At 42.3% G+C, this 24834-nt stretch overlaps 1 protein-coding gene across 1 annotated transcript; it reads right to left on the bottom strand.

The window, feature by feature from the left end:
• Positions 1–337: 337 nt before the first annotated feature.
• On the bottom strand, positions 338–24495 carry LOC113016751 (neuronal acetylcholine receptor subunit alpha-2-like). Its single transcript, XM_026159842.2, has 8 exons — positions 24232–24495; positions 7131–7282; positions 6959–7003; positions 6752–6861; positions 3857–4076; positions 1737–2239; positions 841–1204; positions 338–706 (listed from the first exon to the last, which is right to left on the bottom strand). Exons 1-8 carry the CDS (start codon positions 24287–24289, stop codon positions 581–583), a joined length of 1578 nt encoding a protein of 525 aa, XP_026015627.2. The 5' UTR covers positions 24290–24495; the 3' UTR covers positions 338–580.
• Between the last annotated feature and the right edge of the window lie 339 nt (positions 24496–24834).

Here is a 24834-nt window from a genome sequence, read left to right as displayed (position 1 = left end):
TCTCATTGAGTAACGTAACACGTTACAAAATACATTTTGAGGCATGTATTCTGTAGTGGAATACATTTTAAAACTAACTTTCCCAACACTGAGTATATTATTGTGAATTTTGAAGACGATCAACAAAAAAAATTGTGGGTAATATAATGTTTTTACTGATTTTCACATTCAGTGTGACTTTCACCAGATTTCACTAAAATGTAATTTAGCTCAAGTTATTTTTGTTATCTACCATCACACAAAATTGAAAAACTGTAAACAACCAGACAGACAGACAAACAGAACCACATACGCAGATGTGAGAGTGAAGAAAATTACAGATACAATGGAGAATAAATAAAGCAGATTATAATATTTATTATTAATTAACATAAGTATATTCCATTTTATACATCAAGGCCATTTCATTTTATAAATATTTGCATTAATAATTAATTTCTCTTTATTATTAATTTTTGTACTTTTTGTCCTCCATGAAATAAGTTTCCTAGACTCGTCTGTTGCAACAAATTTAAAAGCTAATCATGCTCTTCCACTTTTGTATATAATATATTAGTGTTTTTAACATCTAGTCTTGGTTTTAAATCATCCCAGAGAGCCACGGAGGCAGAAAGAGTCCAACGGTCCCCAGCAGACACACTATGATGAACATCCACAGGAAGATCCGGTCTACGACCATGGCCACATACTTCCAGTCCTCCTTCACCTGAGAGAAGACATAAAACCAAAAATGAGCCAGTAAACTTGGAGAAATATATAAAACCCAGGCTGTCTTATGTTTGACACCCCTGATGCAAACTTTTGACCGCAAATCTATAACCAAAAAAATCCAATACTTGCCGAAAAGTCTGCATCTTCTGCTCTTAGGTGTTCAGCGATGTACGTTATTCCCTCCAGGGCGGATATGACAGCAGGAGACAAAGAAGAGTCCCACTGGTTCTGGGTCAAACCACACTCCACAGGGGTATCCCACTCTAAGCTGACAGTGGACCGTGTCTGTGGTAGGAGTGTATAGCCCAGAGACCGAGCAGAAAGACAAGATGGGGACCCAAACCTCTCCAAATGCTCCATGTTTGAGTAACCATGAAAGTCCCAGTGGTTAATTTCATCTCCAGCATCCACATCAGACTCCTGAGTGATCCAGATGCTGTGGGAGGGGCCCGGAGTCTGGAGAGGGAGGAGTTTATCGCTCAGGTGGTGTTGCCTAAGAAAGGTAGATGGGTTTGTAGAAAAATTACAATGACATTGTAACGACAAGCAAAACATTGTGAAAATATAAAACAGAAAAACTAATGATTACAACTATCTGTCACCTTAAATTATATATTTCCCTTATTTTTACCACTACCTCAAATTATCAATATACTTCTACTGCCAATAGATGGTGGTAAAATGCCTAGAAGCTGTCTGCCAACCACAATTAAACAACAAAAAGAAGTAGAGTTTGGAGGCTGTGAATGTATGGTGGGGCTGCTATGTTATCTCTCTGCAATGTGTATTAAAATCAGCCAAATGGTTCAAGCATATAATGAAAACAATAAACCTGTGCAGAGATTTTGTGGTTTCCTGTGTGGATTACCGCACTAACTCAGTCGAGAGCTAATTAATTGGATTGAATTAGCCAATCCTAAACTTCAACTCATACACATTTGACCACGTAGAAGTCAACTACACTAAGCTATTTATGACCATGTAAAAACCTGCAGTGCCTCTAATGGTCATAGAGGCTTTCTCACCTTGCAGGCCTGAGTCCATGATGCGGGCGCTTCATGCAGAGCCAGCGCGGCACCACAGACAGGAAAAGCCTCCGAACCCACCGGGGCATGGTGTGAGTCTCTGATGATCGGTGGTGCACATTCAAAACAAACACGGTGATGATGATTGACAGCGTGACAAAGATCATAGTGAAGAGCAGGTACTCCCCAATCAGCGGGATGACTAGCGATGTGGATGGGATGATCTCGGTGATGAGCAGCAGGAAGACAGTGAGCGACAGCAGCACGGAGATGCACAGCGTGATCTTCTCGCCGCAGTCTGATGGCAGGTAGAAGACCAGGACGGTCAGGCAGGAGATGAGAAGGCAGGGGATGATGAGGTTGATGGTGTAGAACAACGGCAGGCGGCGGATCACGAAGTAGTAAGTGATGTCGGGGTAGATCTCGTGACAGCAGTCGTATTTCTTGGTATTGTAGGTTCCTACAGCGTTGACAATTGCCCATTCTCCACTCTCCCAGTAGCCCTAAAAGTCAGACTCTTTTTAGCCACACTGACATTGTGCAGAGGAAGTTTAAAGTTAAAGCAGCAGGGGGAAAGCCTGTTACAGGAGAAAGCCAGGAAATAACAGAATAACAACAAGGAGGGGTTGGACTGAGAATCTTCACAGGACCCAAACAAAGCAGGGACTTAGTGCTGGAGTGGAATGAGAAGAGTACCAACAACTTAAACTTCACTTGGCTTGACACACCTCCCCCTGCTGGTCATCCTTACCCAGCATACAGTTCATCTCATGAACATTGTCCCCTTCCCTTGTCTTTGCACCTACAGCTTGCACCTCCATGTCCCTCTCAACTGAAAAAGTCAGGAAAGAGTTGTCTTGACTCTACTCTGGCAGAGTGGCTGGTCCTGATGGCATCAGCCCCAAAGTTGTGCTGCTCAGCTGTGTCTTATCAGGAACCAGAGTTTTAAACTGCATAAGGTCCTGACTCTCTCAAGGACATTCTGTCTTGTCCCTGTCCACAAAAACATCTCACCCAACTACTTCCAATGACCACAGGCCAGCTGCGCTGACCCTACAAGTCATGAAGATACTGGAGAGAATAATCCCCCACAATGATTATTGTTTATTGTTCTTTCCTCTTTTATTTTGGTAGTCATTTGTCTCCTGTGTGTTGCAGTTAGTTTTACTTTCCCTGTCACATTCATGTTATCTGTTCCTGTTTTCCCCTCTGTGCCTCATGCCCCTGATTACCCCTTTGTGTATCTGTCTGTATAAATAGTGCTGCCTTTTGTTACAGCGTACTCTCCAAGTGTTGCAGGATAGAGATCTCAAATGCAGACATGTGGAGTCAAACTGAAGAAACAAACTTACTTCTGCATTCTGTGCTTCAAAATCACACCATATTAACTCTTTCCCCTATAAAGACAACATTTCATGACCTCCCCTGTAGCCATAATGACACCTTTTAACACCTCAGTATATCAGTTAAGATGTAGTTTGCAGGCCATTATAATAGTTTCCATGTTTTAAATCCAAGTTCAGAAAAGAGCTTCAAGGGTTCCTCCTAGTATAGGGGTGGCCAACTCCAGGCCTCGAGATCCGGTGTCCTGCAGATTTTAGATGTATCCTTGATCCAACACAGCTGATTGAAATGTCTAAATGACCTCCTCAACATTTCTTGAAGTTCTCCAGAAGCCTGGTAATGAACTAATCATTTGATTCAGGTGTGCTGACCCGGGGTGACATCTAAAACCTGCAGGACACTGGCTCTCGAGGCCTGGAGTTGGCCACCCCTGTCCTAGTAGGTGTCCAAGGGGTAAAGAGTTAAAGAAACCTGCCACGTTTTACAACTCAGAAATCTCCCCAGGATTTGGGGTTTTTCTTTTTTCACTATTCTGTGAATTTTTCCAGAACCTATTACTGCAGTGAAACATGACGCTGGGAAATACTTTGTTAATTAAAATGTTAGCAGCCTGAGAGTTTGGCGGGCATTCTTCTGTAAAACAAAACACATGTGAAGAGCCGATAAGAGGAGGTAAAGAGGTGCAGGGGGTGTTAGGAAGGAAATCATAAGAGAGTATGAGGGAGGAATGTGGAGGGGGAGGGGAAGCAGAGCAACCTCCACCCACGTGTTCCCACCTTCAGGTCCACGGTGTTCTCAAAGGGCTCCAGGTCGATCTTGGCACGGTCATACGTCCAGGATCCGAACTTCATCTTGCAGCTCTGCTGGTCAAAGGGGAAGAAGGTGACGTCGATGGAGCAGGAGGATTTGTAGATGGCGGGCGGTACCCAGCGGATACGACCGGTGTAAAACAGCTGTGCCTTGGTCATGTGGGTGACAGCGAACTCCCCGTCAGCACTTTAACAAGAAAAGAGGGTAAAAAGTTTTAATTTCATTAGTTTTTAAACTCAGAAGGTGAATCAATAAACCTGGAGCTATGCCCATTTACACGAGCTATGCTTAATAATTGATAGCTGAATGTAAATGACACCGATGCAAGCTCATTTTCACTGAAAGCGGAGAGAGTTTCATCTCCATCCAGACCAATTTTAATACTCCCCCGAGCCCCGAGGGCTGGAAACTCAACTAAAACTGTGTGATGCAACATCGCCGTGCATCCGCAACAGAATCAGGGTCATTTATTCAACAGCATAATTTGCATGCATCGCCAATTGATATGCAGGAAAATGCAGAAAATACCATGGAGCTGTTTGTCTCCATGTAAGTGACCTCAACTCCTCTTTCGCTCTTCAATGAAGGAGGACTGTGTTATGGATCAAGCAGCTAATTGATCACTACAGATAATTTCCAGGTCCACCTACAGAAAGTCGTCTCTGTTCAGGAACAGTATGTGTGTCCTTGAGCATCTGCTGTGAGCGTGACTCAATATTTTAAATCCAAATAAAATAAGAGTTAATAATCCTTATTTACCCCCAGATGTTTTTGCAGGGTTTATAGAGATCTTTATCTGGCTTATTTGCTCTTTGGATAGGGGTCACATGATGGTGGTTGAAAACTCAAGGGTTGTAGCTGAATAGTCAAGTTTTTCAGGAAGGTTCAAACTGAGTGAAACGATCCTGAAATATCTGCAAATATCTGCATGGGAAGCGTCGTAAGAACAGGTCGACCTCTGTAAATACGAAGGACAATGCTTCAATTCTTCCTTTATTATCTTTAGGAGAGGATAATCTGGAACACCTGTTGTTAAAGGAGATAATACCATCCCACAAATCATAACGACGAAAACAAATAATCTGCATGGCTGAGAAGTGGCACAGAGCATGTAATTCATTTATTTGTTTTAAACCTTCAGTCTGTTTCTTATGATGTTGGTGCGTTGCACAGAGGGAATATGTTTTTATATATAAAAAATGTCCTAAATTAAGATTATGGGCTGTACTAAATCGTTAGGCACTTTGCTACTAACAGCCTTTCACAAAAACACATCCATTTCTTTAGTTGACCCGAAAAATACAATACAGACATATTTTCAGCAGATGAACACTATCTGAAAGTCATGTCTTTAAGTAACAGGAAAAAAAAATCCAGCAAAGACCTGACACAGGACCTGAGAGATGCACCAGGGCCTTCAACTGATCCATCTACTGTTCACTAAATCCTCATCAGAAATGGTCTCGGTGGAAGTGTGGCTGTCAGAAGCCATTCTTAATGAAGGAAAGCAGGGAGAAAACGCTGAGGTATGAAAATTAAACAAGAACTGTGGCAAACGGTCTTCAGGAGTGATGAATTTGAAATGTTTGGTTCTGCTTTGGTTCATCATCAGTACATACATAGGAGGTGAGGAGAGAGGTACAACAAGAGAGGTTTACAGGCATCTCTAAAACACGGTGGAGGCTCTGTCATGGTTTCAGGCTGCATTTCAGCCAGTGGTGTTGGGGATCTTGTCAAAATGAATGAATTATGAACTCAGAAAAGTACCTTCAGACTTTGATCTACCACATAATACCATTTGGAAAATGTTTAACTGATAACAGGTAACTGGGCAAGACACTTTACCTTACCGCCTACTGGTGTTGGCCAGAGAGGCCGATGGCGCGATATGGCAGCCTCGCTTCTGTCATTCTGCCCCAGGGCAGCTGTGGCTACAACTGTAGCTTGCCTCCACCAGTGTGTGAATGTGAGAGTGAATGAATAATGGCATTGTAAAGCGCTTTGGGTGCCTTGAAAAGCGCTATATAAATCCAATCCATTATTATTATTATAACATTTTTCATTTTCAGCATGATAATGATCCCAAACACACTGCCAGTGCAGCAAAATCATACCTGGATAGAAAAAGACACAGTGGAACACTATCAGTCATGGATCGGCCTCCTCAGAGCCCGGACCTCAACATTATTGAAGCAGTGTGAGATCATGTTGACAGAGAACAGAACAAAAGGCAGAAACATCCAAATAAGAGCTTTGAATGTCCTTCAAGAAGCCTGGAGAACTATTCCTGAAGACTATTTAAAGAAATAACAAGAAATAATTATTTAGGCACCAGAAGCAGAAATACTATTTGTTATTAGTGAAAAATATTTAAGTATTTATGTGTTGCTCAGTACTCTGTTTTCCCAATAGAATATAAAGAAATGAGGGGGAAAAACTGTATTTGGATTTTTTAGGATCATAGGCTGCCTCTCAAAATGTTTACTCTGTTATCTGCTCATTGAGGTTAGAGGACACTTTAAGGAATAGACATGCTGTCCTCCAGAGAACTTACCGGTCAGTAGAAGGTGGTGTTGCACTTGCAAGCCTCTTATTTCAAACATAACTTGTGCCTAAGAAGGTTAGGCGTGCAGCACAAGTTACCGTGGCGATGCAATCTGGTAAGATGTAAAGAGCACCACTGTAACGCTGAAAGCCCTGGGTTTAACCTGGGGTTACCTTGCTAAGCCCCCAAATCCTGGCCTCCTGGGATAGACTGATGTCATTGCTTCTCTACTCTCAGTGAATTTTAAGATGAGTTTGACAGGATGAAGGAGGACGAGGAGAAGGGTGGACTCGTGAATCATGCGTGTGGTTTTTACTTGTTGTACAGCACAATGTCGGGCACCCAGATGAGCTCAGAAGGGACTCTGATGGACGTCACATTGTTGAAGTCAGAAGGACTCCACCGCAGCTTGTAATCCGTCCATTCCTTTCAATGAATACACATTTTTATGTCATTTTAGGACACAAAACACATTTGAATTACATTTACTTAACTTTCAGACCCAGTTTTTGTTTTCACCCACCTGTTTCAGCCACACGTTGGTTGTCATCATCTGATTTTTCTCATCCTGTTTTTTGTAAATGAAGTGGACACAGCGAGTGAGCCATGCATCTAACGCCCTAGTAGGTGCAATGGCACAAAACAGAAAGGGGGAATAGTTTTTAAAGTTTTGAAGGTATGGTTAAATTTCCTACCACATCTATAAGCTGGGCGATGGACAGGCCAAACTTGACGATGACCACGTCTGTGACGTTCTTCGCCGGTCGAGTCCACTTGCTGTAGCCTCTAAACAAACTCCTGAAGAGCTCGTCCTCAGTGTGAACACGATCCCAGTCCTCAGAGAGCACTGATAGAGAGGCAGAGACAGATCAGCAACACTGTCGGGTTCAGACTATCATCCTGCAGTAGTTTAAAAGTGCTTCCTTTGTCTGATCTATCTTATGTAATCAGTCACTCATATCATGAAACCTTAAATGTTTTCATCCAGTTTGATGCATTTTGCAGGTCTCATTTTACCTTCTTGCAAATCTCTAAGGAAGCTCTCACTCACTAAAACACATTTATACAGGCAAAAGTCAATCACACACACAGAGGCCTCTGCCAGAAAGTGGGCTTTGAGTAACTTCAGAGGTGATCCTTGATGAAAATCAGTGTATATAACCATGGTAGCATATGCTGCAGACATAACCTGGTCCGGAGTGGGTGAACACCCACTTGCTTCAATAACTATTCCTGTCAATAAAAGACCAGTTAAAGATTTTGTAACATATTTTCCTACTTCAAAGAACTTGGTGTCCCTCGTGCTTTTTATTTAGAGAGAATCTGATTTTCGCTTTTCAAAATCTAAGACACATTTCTGGAAAGTTTCTGTCTTTTTCTCAAAACTCTGAACCCCAAAGCTGGTTTTCAAACTAAATTCAGAACCTCTGATTTCACGATAACATATCAAAACAGGTTTTATGCTCAAGACTGTACAGTGTTGTCAGGTCAGGTGCAAGCAATTTATTAGAAACTCTAAAAATTAAATGAACACAAAGCATTCAAGACTTTTCAACCATATGTGCAATTCTGCAAAAAAAATTAAGCAAAGAAAAAAAAAAGACCCCTCACACCAGAATCCTCTAATTGTAGGTAATTCACTTTATCCTATTTTCCTTCTTTCACATAAAAACATATAATAAATTATTATTTTCTATGTAATGCAGCTCTCATAATGCTTGTATGCATCATAATATTAGCGAGTGCAAGTAAACTTTATATTCTATGAGGAAAATGTGAACAAGGAGCTGGAAAGTTTCCTCAGAGATTTTAGTTTATATTGACACGATACAATCACACAGCTGCTGCAGAGCTGTCTCCTGTTAATAATAATAATAATAACTTTATTTATAAAGTGCTTTCAAACAAAGTGCTGTACAACTAAAGAGATAAATAAAATGAAAGTGATACATAGCAATACAGGTAAAAGACACAATACAAGTTAAAAACAATGAAAAATTAAAAACTAAAAGCCATAGAATTAAGACATGTAGGATTGGGTGAACAAATGTGTCTTCGACTTAGTTTTAAAAACCTCCACAGAGCATGCCTGCCGAATATCTTGAGGGAGGTTGTTCCAAAGAAATGGGGCACGAAAAGAAAAAGCACGCTCTCCAAATGTCTTTTTTCTGGCTCTAGGAACTTTTAGAAGGCCAGAGTCCTGAGATCGTAGAGCACGAGATGGAACATAAAGGTGTAAAAGGTTGGAGAGGTATGTAGGTGCCAATCCGTTTAAAGCCTTGTAGGTGAGAGCAGGACCTTAAAATCTGCTCGAACCTGACAAGGTAGCCAATGCAGAGATCTCAGAACAGGGGTAATGTGCTCAAATTTCCCCGTTCCTATTGAAATGCGAGCATTTTGCACCATCTGTAGACTTCTAAAACTTTTTCTTTGGTAGGCCAGAAAGAAGAGCATTGCAATAATCAATACGGGAAGACCTCTGCAGTGTCGCTTGACAAAACTTGTCTGATTCTGGCTATGTTCCTCAAATGATAAAAGGCGGATTTTGTTATCTCTTTTACATGAGTTTCAAAGGAGAGCACCATGTCGAACCACACACCCAAGTTTTTTACCTTGTTCCTGCAATTTATGACACTGTCATCAATTTTCAAGATGAAATTTTGGGACAAGTGATGAAATTTGTGTGGCCCAATGACCATCAACTCTGCCTTATCAGTATTTAGGAGCAAGAAATTATCCGATAACCAGCCCTTAATTGCAGAAAAACAACATTCTAGTTTAGAGACTTCAGCACAATTTCCAGTGGTTAAAGGAACATAAAGCTGCAGGTTATCAGCGTAACAATGAAAGGTTACATTAAAAGAATGTAAAAGAACACCAAAGGGAGCAGGTACATAGAAAACAGCAATGGTCCAAGTAAGGAGCCCTGAGGGACCTCATGCCTCACTGCACAAGTCTCTGTCAGTGCGCCCCAGGGCAGCTGTGGCTACAATGTAGCTTGCCATTGCCAGTGTGTGAATGTGTGTGAATGGGTGAATGACTGAATGTAGTGTAAAGCGCTTTGGGGTCCTTAGGGACTGAGTAAAGCACTATACAAATGCAGGCCATTTACCATTTACCATTTTTAAAACTAACAGCCTGAGACCTCCCAAGCAGGTAAGATCTCAGCCATGATAAAACATTTCCTGTAATTCCAATAAAATGTTCAAGCCTATCCAATAATATGGAGTGGTCCACAGTGTCAACTGCAGCACTTAGATCCAGCAGTAATAAAACTGAAGTGCAATCATTGTCTGCATTTACCAGCAGATCATTTACCACTTTGACTAAAGCTGTTTCTGTGGAGTGATTTGGTCTAAAAGCAGACTGAAATGGTTCAAACAGATTGCTTGTTGACAAATGCTCAGTGAGCTGCTTAAAAACCACTTTTTCAAAGATTTTAGATAAAAAAGACAGATGTGAGATGGGTCTATAGTTTGCCACCATATCAACATCCAGTCCAGGCTTTTTCAAGATCGGCACTACCACAGCTGATTTAAAACATTCAGAAAAGACTCCGGTCATCAATGAAGTATTTAAAAGAAACAGAATGTAGGGTCCTAATACTGACCACAGTTCCTTTATAACCCAGGCTGGTAGAGGATCCAAAGAACAGGTTGTACATTGAGCTGCTTTTACAACCTTAGTTAATCCAGACAGAGAAATAACCTTGAAGTCACAGAACAGTTTATCAGCACCAACAGGCAAAGCAGATGAGTAGTCTAATGAACAGCTTGAGGAGGGAGTAATATGATTTCTAAGTGTTTCAGCCCTGTCTCTGAAAAACGTAAGAAAGTCATGAGCTATCAAATTAGAACAGCAGAGAGTTGACTTATTCTCTGTAAGTTGCGACACTGTGTTGAAAAGGAGTTTTGAGTTATGTTTATGACTCATGATGAGATTTGAGAAATAATTTGCTTTCACTGTCGATATCGCTGATTGAAGAGAAGATAATGAGTCCTTCCAAGCCTGGAGAAATATGTCTAGTCTGGAAGATCTCCAGTGATGCTCTGCTTTTCTATAATTTCTTCTCAAGTTCAAGAGCTTCTCATTTAACCAAGGCATAGGGTTCCTTTTTTGACATTTCAACTTCTTTACGGGAGCAACAGAGTCCAGTAGTTCAAGAAGTGTATTATTAAGATTCGCAGTCAAGGTGTCCACACATAACTCCTGAGTAAAAATAGGGTCCAACACATCAGGTAGATGTAATTTAACTCCAAACAATGCTTCGGGGCTAATATAACGAGATGATCTGAGGGGCAATTTTCCCCTCTCAGAAGCTGGAGATTTAGGGATTAAAATATCAAATAAAATTGCTGAGTGGTCTAGAATAGGTAAAACACAATTTTCAGACAACCTGGGGGAGCTGAAGAAACTGGCATCGGTGGGGCAAAGTTCCAGCAAGGGTGCCACTTCTCAGTTGGGAACATGACATTCAGCTTATGAGTACCAAAAAAGCCCGAAGAGCATGAGTTTTATTTGATACAGATCTTGCGTTTAAGAGAGCTAATTTATTTGCATGGTTTTATTCTGTTTCTATTGCATGGTTTTTAGTGTTTTATGTGACACGGTTTTTATCCACTGTGGACTGGCTGCACATGGGACAGCTGATAGGGACCACTTGCTGAGGCAGGGGTGTGTCTAGAGGTGGCCTATCAGCTGTGTAAAGACCTTTTAAAAACAGGCTAGCTGAGCACTGAAGGAGAGAGGCCCCAGACTGGAAGGTTAATGCGAGATGGCCAGTGTGACGCGGCGACCCAGTCCTGACCTCATGGAACGGCAACAGTGAGAGACAGCGTGTGTGATTGGCAGCAGGGCAGAGGTTTACCTCTGCCTGCATTTGTGAGTAGTGTCTCTACTGTTGTTTGTCTGCCGAAGACGAGGCTGGCGTGGACTCTGCTCTAAAGAAGGAATTCCTGGCCTGCTGATGGACCCATAATGAACATGTGGCATAATTATAGCGGGGGGGGGGGGGGGGGGGGGGGGGGTTAGTGAATGTAGAAAATGGTAGTTTTACGGGTTTTAGAATTGTTTTATTTAGTTTTAGTAGATTGACAACATTTTATTACGTACATTTTAAGGGTGTTTTTATTTGTGCTCCCTGGCCTAGTAATAAACTGTTTCTGATCAGACCTGCTTCCTCTCGGTGCCCGACTCTGACTCGCTTGCTCCCCCTTGTATTTTAAAGAATCTTTCTTTTTAGCGTGACATTCTGGCGCGACCGCTTTAGTGTCGCCGCGTGTTACACTCATATACCAACAGGGAGTGGGTTTTTTAAACTAGCAGGGACACCACTAAGAACATAAAACATAAACATTGCAGAACCGAGAGACGGCGTGCCATGACATCCAGCGCCATCTTCTTACAAACGTTCCACCACATCTCAAAGGAGCTCTATTGGACTGAGATCTGGTGACTGTGGAGGCTATGTTCAAGGAACCAGTTTGAGAGGATCTGAGTTTTGTGACATAGTGTGTATTCCTGCTGGGAGCAGACATCAGACGATGCTACACTGTGGCCATAAAGAGATGTACACGGTCAGCAACAACACTCAGGCAGGCTGTGGTGTTTAAAGGATGCTTAGTTGGTACTAAGGAGCCCAAATTGTGCTAAGAAAATTTCCCCCACACTATAACACCACCACCAGCCGGAACTGGGGCCCGTTCTTCGTACGTCGCTTACTACATCCAAGATCAAATGACACATCCAAGACCAAATCATCGCGCTAACTGTGAGCTCGCTAATCCGGTTCCCCGAACACACCTGCTGTTGACGATTAGTACAGCTGGATGAAGTAATGTGAGATCACTGGGTATCGTAAAAGGGGCTACGCATCGATAGTAGAAACATTGATCGGCAACCCTCTGATTGGTCGGCGAAAATGTCGAAGGAGCGCGCTCGGTATTTTTCGGCAGCAGAGCAAGAACTCCTGAGTGAGGGATTTCAGGAGTTTCAGAGTTTAATCAGAACGCAAGGGAACACTGCAAAGGCTGCAAAAGCAAGGAGAGAGGGCTGGCAGAAAGTTGCTGACAAATTAAACTCGTAAGTAATTTAATAATAATAATAATAATGGATTGGATTGATATAGCGCTTTTCAAGGCACCCAAAGCGCATGACAATGCCACTATTCAGTCACTCTCACATTCACACACTGGTGGAGGCAGCTACGGTTGTAGCCACAGCTGCCCTGGCGCAGACTGACAGAAGCGAGGCTGCCATATCGCGCCATCGGCCCCTCTGGCCAACACCAGTAGGCGGTAGGGTAGATTTATTATATTACACTATATTATCCAATATTATATTACATTATATTATATTATGTTATATTATATCCCCTTTCACATTAGAGCCACAACAGGACCCACTAGAACATGAGAACAAGTAAAAGTGAAATATAAGAATATTCTACAGAATGGTAATATTTATCACTTATATTGCTTTTCGTCTCTTGGAAAGAGACCCTGAAATAATCTGTTTGTTTGTTCATAACAGCAACCAAGAAAAGGGCAGAGCAAACAAAGACAGGTGGTGGTCCTGCATCCCCTCGTCAACAAGTTGGTTAAGTAAATAATACCCTCACGGGAATATCGATATTTCTCTATGAGCACACTGTCGCGCTGAGCTAAAGGATCCTGTCTATCCCGCAATATACGCTGAATTCTGAAAACTCTCCTTATCAATCTTGCACCTTCCGCAATGGGCTGCTCGCGTAAACGGACAGGACATGGCTGCGACAGACTTCCCAAATCCACCTTCGCTTTTATAGCCGTGGTCTCTCATCTTGATTACACGAAGTAATTTGCAATTGCTACTCTGAAATATGAATTACATCTGTAATAATCACATACATGTAATAGAATGTTAATAGTACATATCCCTTTTTTAGGAAATAACCTGTATGTATCTGTGTGAAATCAATAAATGGATCAGGTGCTGCATTATCTTTGGTTACATTGATGTTATTTATTTATGGTGAAACAGTGGTGGAATATCGCTGTTGCTTTTGTATAAATGAAGCGGACATACCTGAGTGGCCGCGATCTAATCCTGTTTACATAAAGTAAACCTGCTCCCGAGCAGGTTTACGCTTACGGCTCTGTTGCTATGGCAGCAAGTCCCGGATGAGCTTCGGGGAACCGAACGATCCAAGATCACGCGAAATCGTCAACAATCAAATCCAGCTAACCTACTTAGCGAGGTACGAAGAACGGGCCCCTGTTCATAGAAGGCACGATGGAGCCATCCTTTTATGTCTGATTCTGACCCTACCATCTGAGCAATATTTTTCCAATCTTCTATTGTCCAGTTTTGGTGAGCCCATGAGAACTGTAGCCTCAGTGCGGTGTGGTCTTGTGCTGCCTCATGGTTTCATGTGTGTGTTCAGAGATGGTCTTCTGCATACCTTGGTTACCAATATTACAGCAGAAAAGAACACATTTACAGCCTGCTAGAAATAATGGCTTAGAACTCTACCCTTCTACTTGCACACAGTTCTATCGTCATTTTTTGCTCTTTGGAGAGCTGCACTTCTGCACTGCGCTGAAGTTTCTCTCTACATGAGGCAAAATAAATACACATACAGGACCATAAATCCCATGTAAGCTGTTTCAAGCACTACAGAGATCACAAGACTTCGGTTTGTTGTGGTCATGGGCACCACAGACATGTCCCACCGACCAGAAAGCACCAAAAGCTCTTCATAGCTCTTATACTCTTTAAAACTTTTTCATTTACAGTAAATAGTTTGTTCACTGATGGCTTAATCACTGTCTTGTTCACTGCACTTTTGCTGTGTAGAAACTGAAAGAAACATTTAAATATCTGCACTCTTCAGCACTTTCACTTCACATTCCTCCTCTCTGAAGACCTTCCTCTTCCCCCATGGGTCATGGGTGTTCCTGATTTATCTCCTCACTTTTCTCCCCCTCCAGCCTTTTTTAAGGACCAGTCTGCATTTTCACTCATACCTCGCTTAAACCAAAGTCATTACAGTTGAGAGAGATACTGTACCCAGTCTCTGGGGGAAAAGCTATTACCTGAATTTTATTGTTCATAAAATTTCAAAGATTAGGATGTGATCTACTACACTTGGATTTAATTTGATCTTACGCACAAACCATTAGAGATAATTGAAGTTATTGTAAAACACTGAGTGTGGTTTTCCAGCGTTCATAACTCATCGGGGGAGTCCTTTCACGCTTGAAATAAAACTCTTTAATTCTCAGTGTTTGACCTTTTTGTATCAGATGTGATTTCTCTTTCAGGATAAATGAACACCGATGGTAACTATATTGCTTTTCTGTTCAGCTTGCATCTAGAAAGCCCTCCATCACTCTCTGTCTCAGCTTTGAACTCTGGCGAGCCATCTGGCATCACCAGCAAGCAATTTAGGATTAGCCAGAGCAAGAAACGGCGAGCCAACAGCACAAACTGTGCAAATGTGATGCCAGTTTTTCTGATTACATTGGCTATTTATAACTGGCAAAATGATGTCTCAGGTAAGGCTGTGCCAGTGGAGGACAAACAGATATGTTGTTGGATTGTGCAGCAGTTTGTGTCCCTGGATTTAGCATAAAGACCCCGGCTGCTGTGTCTCATTTAGGACATGATTAAGGTTTAAGCTAATTTGTGTGGAGAATTATCAGTGAGCTTCAGTTTCTCTGAAGGATGAGTTGATCCTTTTTTGCCTGAATACTTAAGATTATGTTAAATCTATAATCCGTTACTTTTTCACACCAAATGCACTAATTAAAATGCACCTTTTAAATGTGTCACTGGGTGTGCAGCTTTGTAAACAAGCGTGCTTCACTTTACGGTTGGATCATTAGAATCACTACAAGTCCTCAATGGTTTTTACTCACAGGTCTTATAATAAAAAATAACAACCAGAAGAGTACACAGAGATAACTTTCAGCTAGGATAGCCATCTGCAGTGCTGAGAAAAAGTATTTGCCCAATTCCTGATTTCTTCATTTGTTGATATTTAGAATAGAATAGAATAGAATTCAACTGTATTGTCATTGCACATGCACAGGTACAGGGCAACGAAATGCAGTTTGCATCCATTCAGAGGTGCTTTAGTGATATAGATATATTACTAGGGATGGGTATCGTTTAGGTTTTATCCGATACCGGTGCCAAATCGGTACTTTTGAAACGGTGCCGGTGCTCAAACGGTGCTCAAACCGGTGCTTAAAGAATGGAGAACACAAAATTGGTCCAAAAACCTCTCATGTTCAGCTGGTTTTTGTAAAAAGATAACAATGTTAGCCTTTTCTGCGGCTATGGGGCATATATGGTATCACTCTTGGCTGGAAGCAGTGCTTAAACAATGCAAAAAACACAAACTTTATCCAAAAACCTCTCATGTTTAGCCGTTTTGGCCAGGGTGAAGGGAGTATCTGCCATCAAACAAGAAGACAGCCGCATGTAGCTATGATGATGTTTGCTAGTTCACCTTACCTGCATTAATGTAATAACGTGGTTAGCCTACTCAACGTAAATTACACACGAACAACATTAAGCTACTCACGCAGAGAAGAACGGCTGCTGCTGCCATCATCATCCGTCATCATTTCTGCTACACTGGCAGGGCTAGGGGCCAGGACTCTCCTCTTCGTGTTTTTGGGGATGTTGCTAACTCCGGGTCTGATAACATGCACCACACCCGCAGTAGATGCGCTCGGTGTGGGGTCTCGCAGCAAGCTATCAAATACGGCGCATTTCTCGGCTTTTAAAAAAACCGCTATGCGTCGCCAGGTGTTTCATCGGATTCGAGGTGTTACTTCCTTTGACACTATCACAGTATCAGCTTAAAGCACTTGTTGCAGGCTGCTGAGTTTGCATATTTTGCTGTGAAGTACAGCCAGACTTTTGACCGCTTCGCCTTGGGCATTTTTAATCTGTAGCTCTGCTCTAAAAGAACGTACGTACCTGGACCCGCCTGCTATCCTCGGAAATGTAAAATGATTGGCTAGAAGTGTATCACAGCTCAGGAAAAAAAAGCACCGAAATAAAGCACCGAAATGTGCGCTGCTTTTCGGTCTGGTTACTACCGTTTATGTCAGAACCGGTGCCATCATGGCACCGGACACCGGTACCCATCCCTATATATTACAATATATATTAGCAATAATATAGATATGTAAGTATATTACAGAAATGGGTCTAATATGGTATGTTATAATGTACACGGTATGAAGTATGTTGTGAATATTCTATAACTATAGGTATGTACAGGCTGTAGTGAGTACAAGCTATGTACAGGATATGAACAGGATATAAATATGAAAAACTATACAGAATATGAAATAAATAACTTTACAGAAATCTGAGATATACAGTTATACAGAAATGGGAACTATGCAAGTTGTAAACAGTTGTAGGGTTAAAAATTATCGTATGTACAGAATGATTATTTACAGAGCTATACAGTAGTGCAGTTAAGATAAGTGAGGGTGTAGATAGTTTCTACAGAGGCTATATAAAGTGCTAGTGGTTGTGAGTGGTGGTTCAGTCCATGTTATTATTGTGTGTTTGAGGGTACAGTTGTCCATTGTGGGTGTGTGTATGTTCAGTCCATGTGTTAACGTGGGTCAGATGTCAGGAGGCAGAGTTCAGGAGTCTGACAACTGTGGGGAAGAAGCTGTTCCGGTACCTGGTGGTCTTAGTCCGGAGGCTCCTGTAGCGCCTCCCAGAGGGCAGGAGGGTGAAGAGTCCATGTGATGGGTGACTGGGGTCTCTGATGATTTTCCCAGCCCTTTTCAGACACCGCTTCCTGTAGATGTCTTTTATGGCAGGAAGTGGTGCTCCGGTGATGTGCTGGGCAGTTTTCACGACCCTCTGCAACGCCTTCCGGTCCGAGGCAGAGCAGTTCCCGTACCAGACTGTTATACAGTTGGTCAGGATGCTCTCGATGGTGCAACGATAGAAGTTCACCAGGATGTCTGAGGACAGGTGATTCTTCCTCAGAGTCCTCAAGAAGAAGAGGCGCTGGTGAGCCTTCTTGACCCGCTTGGAGCAGTTGGTCGTCCAGGTGAGATCCTCGGAGATGTGGACTCCCAGGAACTTGAAGCTGCTCACACGCTCCACAGTCATCCCCTTAATGTGGATGGGTGGATGTGGGTCAGCATTCCTCCTGTAGTCTACGATGAGCTCCTTAGTCTTCTCGGTGTTAAGCAGCAGGTTGTTTGTGTTGCACCACTCAGCCAGACGATCCACCTCCTCCCTGTAGGCGGCCTCATCGTTGTCACTGATGAGGCCAATCAACGTGGTGTCATCTGCAAACTTAATGATGGTGTTGGAACCATCAGCAGGTCAGCAGTCGTGGGTGAAGAGGGAGTAGAGGAAAGGGCTCATCACACAGCCTTGTGGTACACCGGTGTTCATTGTGATGGTAGATGAGCAGTGGTTATCCAGCCGGACATGTTGGGGGCAGCTGGTCAGGAAGTCCAGTAACCATTTGCAGATGAGGGAACTGATGCCCAGGTCTGTCAGTTTCCTGATGAGTTGTGAGGGGTGGATTGTATTGAATGCTGAACTGAAGTCTATAAACAGCATTCTGGCGTAGGTGTTGTTGTTGTCCAGGTGTGAGAGGACAGAGTGCAGTGCAATGGAGACTACATCCTCTGTGCTCCTGTTCTGGCGGTATGCGAATTGGTGGGGGTCCAGGGTGGGGGGGAGACAGGATTTGAAGTGTGCTAGGACCAGCTGCTCTAAGCACTTAGTGATGATGGGGGTGAGGGCTACTGGGCAGTAGTCATTGAGGCAAGATGGGTTGGAGTTTTTGGGTATCGGGATGATGGAGGTGGATCTGAAGCAGGCCGGTACCACAGCGTGGGCCAAGGACAGGTTGAATATGTCTGTCAGCACTCCTGCAAGCTCCCCAGAACACGCTCTGAGAACACACCCGGGGATGCCATCAGGACCTGCAGCCTTGTGGACATTGATCCTGCTCAGCACCGCTCCTACATCGGTGGGGAAGACAGTCAGAGGTTGGTGGTCTGGCGTCACATCTGCTTTGGTTGTGGTTGTGGGGTTCCCTCGCTCAAAATGAGCATAAAAGTTGTTGAGCTCGTTGAGGAAGGAGACATCAGAAGATGCGGGGGAGGGTTTGGTGGTCCTGTAGTCTGTGATGGTCTGGAGTCCTTGCCACATGCGTCGGGGGTTGGAGTTGGAGAAGTGTTCTTCTACCTTCTTTTTGTAATGGTGTTTGGCTTTTTTGATGCCCTTCTTTAGATTAGCCCTGGCTGTACTGTAGGCGTGTGAATCTCCTGACCTAAAGGAGGTGTTGCGGGCCTTCAGGAGGAGACGAACATCCCGGTTCATCCAAGGCTTCTGGTTGGGGTACATGGTGATCCGTTTCTGGGTGGTGACACTGTCTGTGGTTTTGGAGATGTAATCCAGTACAGATGAGGCTCTCTGGCCACACTTTAATTGTCCTCACAGCAGGTTTCACACGTTGGATGAGTGGTGAATACCTAGGTGTGAGGAACAGGGAGAGATGGTCCGATTGTCCAATGTGGGGGAGGGGTGTGGCTTTGTAGGCTGCAGCCAGGTTGGAATACACATGGTCTAAAGTATTGTCTCCTCTGGTGTGGCAGGAGACATGTTGGTGGAATCTGGGGAGGACTGTCTTTAAGTTGGTGTGGTTGAAGTCGCCAGCAACAGTAATAGCAGCCTCGGGGTGTTTATTCTGGTGTTTGTTAATGGCTGCAGAAAGTTCTTTCATGGTCAACCTAGCATTAGCGTTGGGGGGTATATACACGGCAGTGAGTATGATCGAAGTGAGTTCTCTGGGGAGATAATAAGGTCTGCATTTGACCATTAAAAACTCCGCATTAGGTGAGCAGTGACTCTCAGTAGTAGTGGAGTTCATGCACCAAGCATTGTTAATATAAATGCACAAACCTCCACCTCTGGTCTTGCCGGAGTCATCTGCTAGCCTGTCGGCTCGGTGTGTGTGGCGTCCTGCTAACTCGATAACATTGTCTCGGCAGAAGCCTTACCCGACCCTGTTATGAGAAATTACTTGACTTTGATATTCAGGATGTCCTCCATGTGTTTTGAGAAGAAGGTCCTTACGGGTTTTTTGACATTCTGCTTTTAAGAAAATATACGGTGTTATTTAAGCTATATAATTTTAAGTTTTATTTTTCAAAGCTTCTGAAACTGTATGCTGAGTGATCGGGCCATTTGAGTCTTATGTACTGGAACAAAAATAGAACGATAGGCTTAAAGTTCAAATTTATTTCACAAATAAGTATGGACCACATTCATTTGAATAAAAATTAAGCAATTTAATAAAACTGAATTACAGAATAAAGTTGTGTCAAGGACTTAAGGAAACACACAGACTTCCAATGCTTCCACAGACCAAATCCTGCTTCACATTGCAGGCCTCTGACTAAATGCCGAATTCAAATCCCATTTTTGCAAAGCGTTAACATGACAGTAACACCAACCAGCTTAGAAGAAATGTTGAACTTTTCCTTTAACATCTATAATTTTGTTTTTTCTGTCTCAATGACAAATATTGCTGGCTCTGCAGACATTTTTGGCAGCATGTTGGTCTCCTTTACTTTGATGACAACCTGTGGCCAAACAATCAGAGGAAAAAGGGAAAACAGAGAAGCTAACTAACTTTGGTGAAACCTAGCCCAAAAAGATGATGGTGACATGAATAGTCTGCGGCCAAGAAGTGGACAAAGGTGATGAAATGGAAGCCATATTGGCAGAAAACGGTCCCATGAGGTTTATATTTTTGGCAGCTAAAGCAGAAACAATAAAGTTGATTACAGTTTTTTCTGATTGCTTAAGCACATTTTTTGTAACTATTGGCTAATTTTGCAAAACTCTTCACACAAATAAGAAAACCTGTCACCCAATCATCAAAACATTGTAGTTCTCTTGCAAAAGCAAACACAGCTAGATTAACTCTTCACACCTTCGTAAAAATGGTGTTTCCGTATCAAACAGTACACACAAGCCATCATCTACTAAGCACACAATGCGCCAACTGCACACTGATGGTATGAATACAAAACACATCTGGCTTTTGCTTTCTCTGTGCACAAGGTAGGCTATGTCAGTTTGAGCTCATACTTCTGTCATAGATCCATAAGCATAGAGGGATCCAAACTTCAAGTACTGGTGTTTATTCAAACACATCAAAACAAACACAAGTGGTTATTTCCAAGTATAGGATTATTTGCAATCGCCATAATGACTATATGGGTTACTTGGTCTGCAGTGAACATGCTTCCTCTGCCCCAGCATCTGGTCATCTAGCAATTCTGTAAAGTAACAATTTCAGTATTTTTACATCAATGGTATTGGTGTGTTTCTCATTGGCATACGGCAGTGCTACAAATCTTTGTGCGAAGTGACTGTACTAACCGATTCTTATTTCAAGATGTCCTTATGGTGCTTGCTACAGTGTAGCGGCTCGAGTTAGGCTGGACCCGTTGGCCAGCTACCCTCAGGGTCATTCCACGGTTGATTACATGGTCCACTATTGTAGCTCTGATGTCATCAGCAATTCTATTTCTTACTCTTCCTACCCTTCCTCTCCCCCCTCCTCATCTTCCTCTCCCCCTTCCTCGTCTTCCTCTTGCTCCTCCTTGTCCTTGTCGTCCTCTTCATCCTACTTCTTCACCTCCACGTCCTCTTCCTCGGCCTCCTCTACTTCTCACTCTTCCTGCTCCCTCCATTGTACTCCGCACACACAGCTTACCTGTATTGTAGTGCTTAGGCTGATTGCAAAGTGAACTGATTATCTAAAAAAGTTTTCACATGTGAAAGTGTGCCAGACAGTTGGCAAATTAGTGTTAATGATAGCCATACATGTGTATACTTTTGCTAGGAGTGTGTTGGAAATTTGGTAATTGAGTGTTGTGCAGTGAATTGTGCCTACAGTTTTGCAAAGTGTGTGTTACAAAATTGCAAACTGAGTGCAAAGCAGTTTTTGTGCTTTTAGTTTTGCAAACTCAGTGAGTGGTTTTGCTATAAGTCTGAATAGTTTTAGAAATTGTGCTACAGGAATCACAGTTAGGGTTTAAGCAATCAGAAAAAACTGTAAGGAACTTGGATGGGCGAACTAAATCCTGTCAACTCCGAGTATATCCAGCTTCAGGTGCAGCAGGAGGGGAGGACACAAAAAGGAACTCTGTGTTTGGTAAGGTCTGACAATTTAAGTTTGTTTAGAAAAAAACTGAGTTTTCCTCATGTCTGGGTTACTAAAGCCAGTTTTCTTGAATAGGGCCCTGCTCTACATGGATGTCACAGGCTAAGCCAAAGATGCAGCGATTACTCAGGACACTGAAGTAGCTCTGCAGACATTTTTGGCAGACATTTTTGGTGGACCTATCAGAATGGGTTAAAGGATTACAATTGATCTTTCTTTTTGTTCTTTTTTTCTTTTTTTGAGAAACTACTCCACTTCGAATCTAGTAGGGATATCTAATATCACGGTCTCCATGTGGCCGGGATATTAGAGAAAACTTTGTCACAAATGTCAAACATTGAAAACACTGACCTTTAATTAGCAGGAAAATCACTCAGTGGGTTCACATGAATTGGAAATCATTGAGATGAGTCTGAATTAAAGTCTATTAAAAGCCTGGAAAGACAGGTTTTCAGATTTTAACCAAATGTAGACACTAAATGGAGGATCATAAGTGATCACTACAAAAACCATGAGAGAAATACAAAAAGAATACTTCCCATTTCTATTTCAGGATCAAACATTTTACAATCTTGGCACGATTTCTTAAAATTCTGCATCTAAAAGGTCTAAAAACAAATCAGATTTGTTCTCAACGTTTTATAAAGTACTATCTGCATATACAATACTACTCTATTTGTATAGCACATTTCTGAGGCTGGCAGTGCTTCAGGTAATCTCAACATTTCTTCTTCCTGTGACATATGACTCGTATTATTTTCACACTCAGTGACTCCTCATGCCCAGCCAATGAGGGCAATGTCACTACCACAAAGCAGGGGTTTTATCTGTCCTAATTTACTAAGAGTAAAAAGCCAACATTTCTAACCTGTTTTGTTAACTGGGGACTTATTTACTTGAGCATCGTAGACAGTTTTGTCCATCAAATGGTCCAAAATAAAAGGTAAATGCGTAGTTTTCTGTCAACTAAGGTTTCTCAGAATCGTTGCCTTTGCTGTAGGTGATCAGTGGTCATTCAACTGCATGAAGTTTAACAGAGCCACAGGATTGTCTCACTGTAAGGGGTCTAGGGTTCAGGTTAATTTGTCTCCCATGCCTCAGCTTCTGCCACTTTAGCAGGAACTTCTCTTTCTCTCTCACCCTCTTCTCTTCTATTCTCTCCATGCTTCATTTCAGGTGTGCCAACTCGCCCACCCCTGCTGCAGCTTATATGCTGTTTCTCAGCTCCGCCCCAGCACCAGATAAACAGCTTTTTCTATTTTCTCCTACTCACCTAAACTCTTCCGATTAGCCCCGACTCCTGCCTCCAAACGCTCTGTCACACTAATTCCCCACTGTTCTACCACGTCAGTTTCTGAAACTAGGGTGTAATTTTAAGCACCTAAAAAGACTTACAGGTGCACAATAAAACTGAAGGTCTTAAATTGTAAATAAACCTTTCACAGGAGAGTACAAATGCCTTATTACCACTTTTGCAACAGGCTAAACATTCGCTCATCCCTCTTGAAATACCCTGAAAGCAGTCATTAATTCCAGATAGTTTGTGCATATATGCATGTTAGTTTTTGGTTTTTCACTGATACCAGCTGATACCTTTTGAGAGAAATTGGTATGAAAACGGTCACAAATGTGCAAAATGTGTTCAGAATTTTGAGTGCTCACAAATGCCTGCTCCGCTCCACGCACAAAAACAGATCACTGAACACTGTTTTACACGTTTTTGCATTAAAACCTGGATATTTAGAAGTGTTTTTAAAGTGACAGCATCACAGACCTGATCGTTTTTTGCCTCAAAAAGCTTCCTGTGCTGTGCCAGCGTCAAAAACACATAATACACATCTAAATGAGTGGAGACTAACTGAACTTTTGCAGTCCTGTTTGGGTCTGCTGTGTACTGAATCGGGATTTAAGCTCAATCCTGACTCTGCAGGATGTTAATTTTTAAATGAAGTCATTATGAATATACACTCCAAAAAAACAGAAAACGTTTTTTTAAACAGTACCACTTAAAAGCATAGCAATTAAGTAAATTCCATTAAATGTAATGTTTCACTTGTAATGTTGTTTTACTTGTGTAGCACAGTTACATGGAAAAAAATTACTTAAAGTCAGCATAGCCCTTTGTGTAGATGCCCCAACACAGATTGTATAAAACACCTTTAAAATGCTACTTTAGTGCATTGATCATAGTAATAATAAATGCGAATGTGAATAAATGACTATTGGCCTTCTATACGAGCCAGCAATAAAGGACTACAAGTTTCAAATATTCTTTTGCACTATCAGAACATTGCAGGAATATGCGATATGATGATTAACAGCCTTCCCTTACTCGATTAATTTGCAACACCGCTTTATAAATGCATCATGTCAAAACGGGAGAGCAAAAGATGTACCCCAAGTCTCACAGTCACTGATTCCTTTAAGTAAAAGGGAGGCAACAAAGTTATAAAGTCAGGAAATCCCCATGAGATGACTAAAAGCCTCGGTGCTTTTCAACGTGCTCCTACAGGGAAGTCACGGCTGATTTTTACCATATAAATCCCATCAATCTTTTTCGCCGCCTCTCTTACCGGAGTTGATGAGGATCCAGCAGCAGCAGAGAGGCGTCAGGTCTCGTTTGCGCCCCATTTGAAGCGCTACAAAGGGATCCCACCGGCGTTCACACGAAGCTCAGCTTCACTCCGAGGTTCCCAGCGCTCATCTTCACTGTCACACTCCTCTCCACACAGCTGCATGGATCCCAGTCACAGCCTCCCAGTGCACATCACCGCTGAGGTATCAAGCTCCCATTGGACTTGATTAATCGGTCTTACATCTCCACAATAATGCTGCCACAGGTCTGTAATAATGAGAAGGCGGGGTATCATCTGGTTAATTTAATCAGCCCTAATAGTTCCCAGTAAATTATTTCAAATCTTGACTAAATTTTAATTAAATTATTTTTGATCTAAATACTGCTGATGGTAATAAAATACTACCAAGAACAAGAAAAAGCCCAATGGATGCTGGAAATATGAAAGTATGTCTTTTGAGAATCAAATCACACAACTTCTGGTTGTAGGGTCTATAAATCCATGTTAAGGCTACGTACCCGGGTATTTTTGAAAACGCAGATTTTTCTATGCGTTTGCACCTTTATCCACACGTAAACGGCGTTTTCGGTCACTGAAAAC

Source organism: Astatotilapia calliptera, chromosome 23 (genome assembly GCF_964374335.1).
Source record: "Astatotilapia calliptera chromosome 23, fAstCal68.1, whole genome shotgun sequence".
Taxonomy (NCBI): Eukaryota; Metazoa; Chordata; class Actinopteri; order Cichliformes; family Cichlidae; genus Astatotilapia; species Astatotilapia calliptera.
This window is presented reverse-complemented; position numbering and strand designations above follow the sequence as displayed.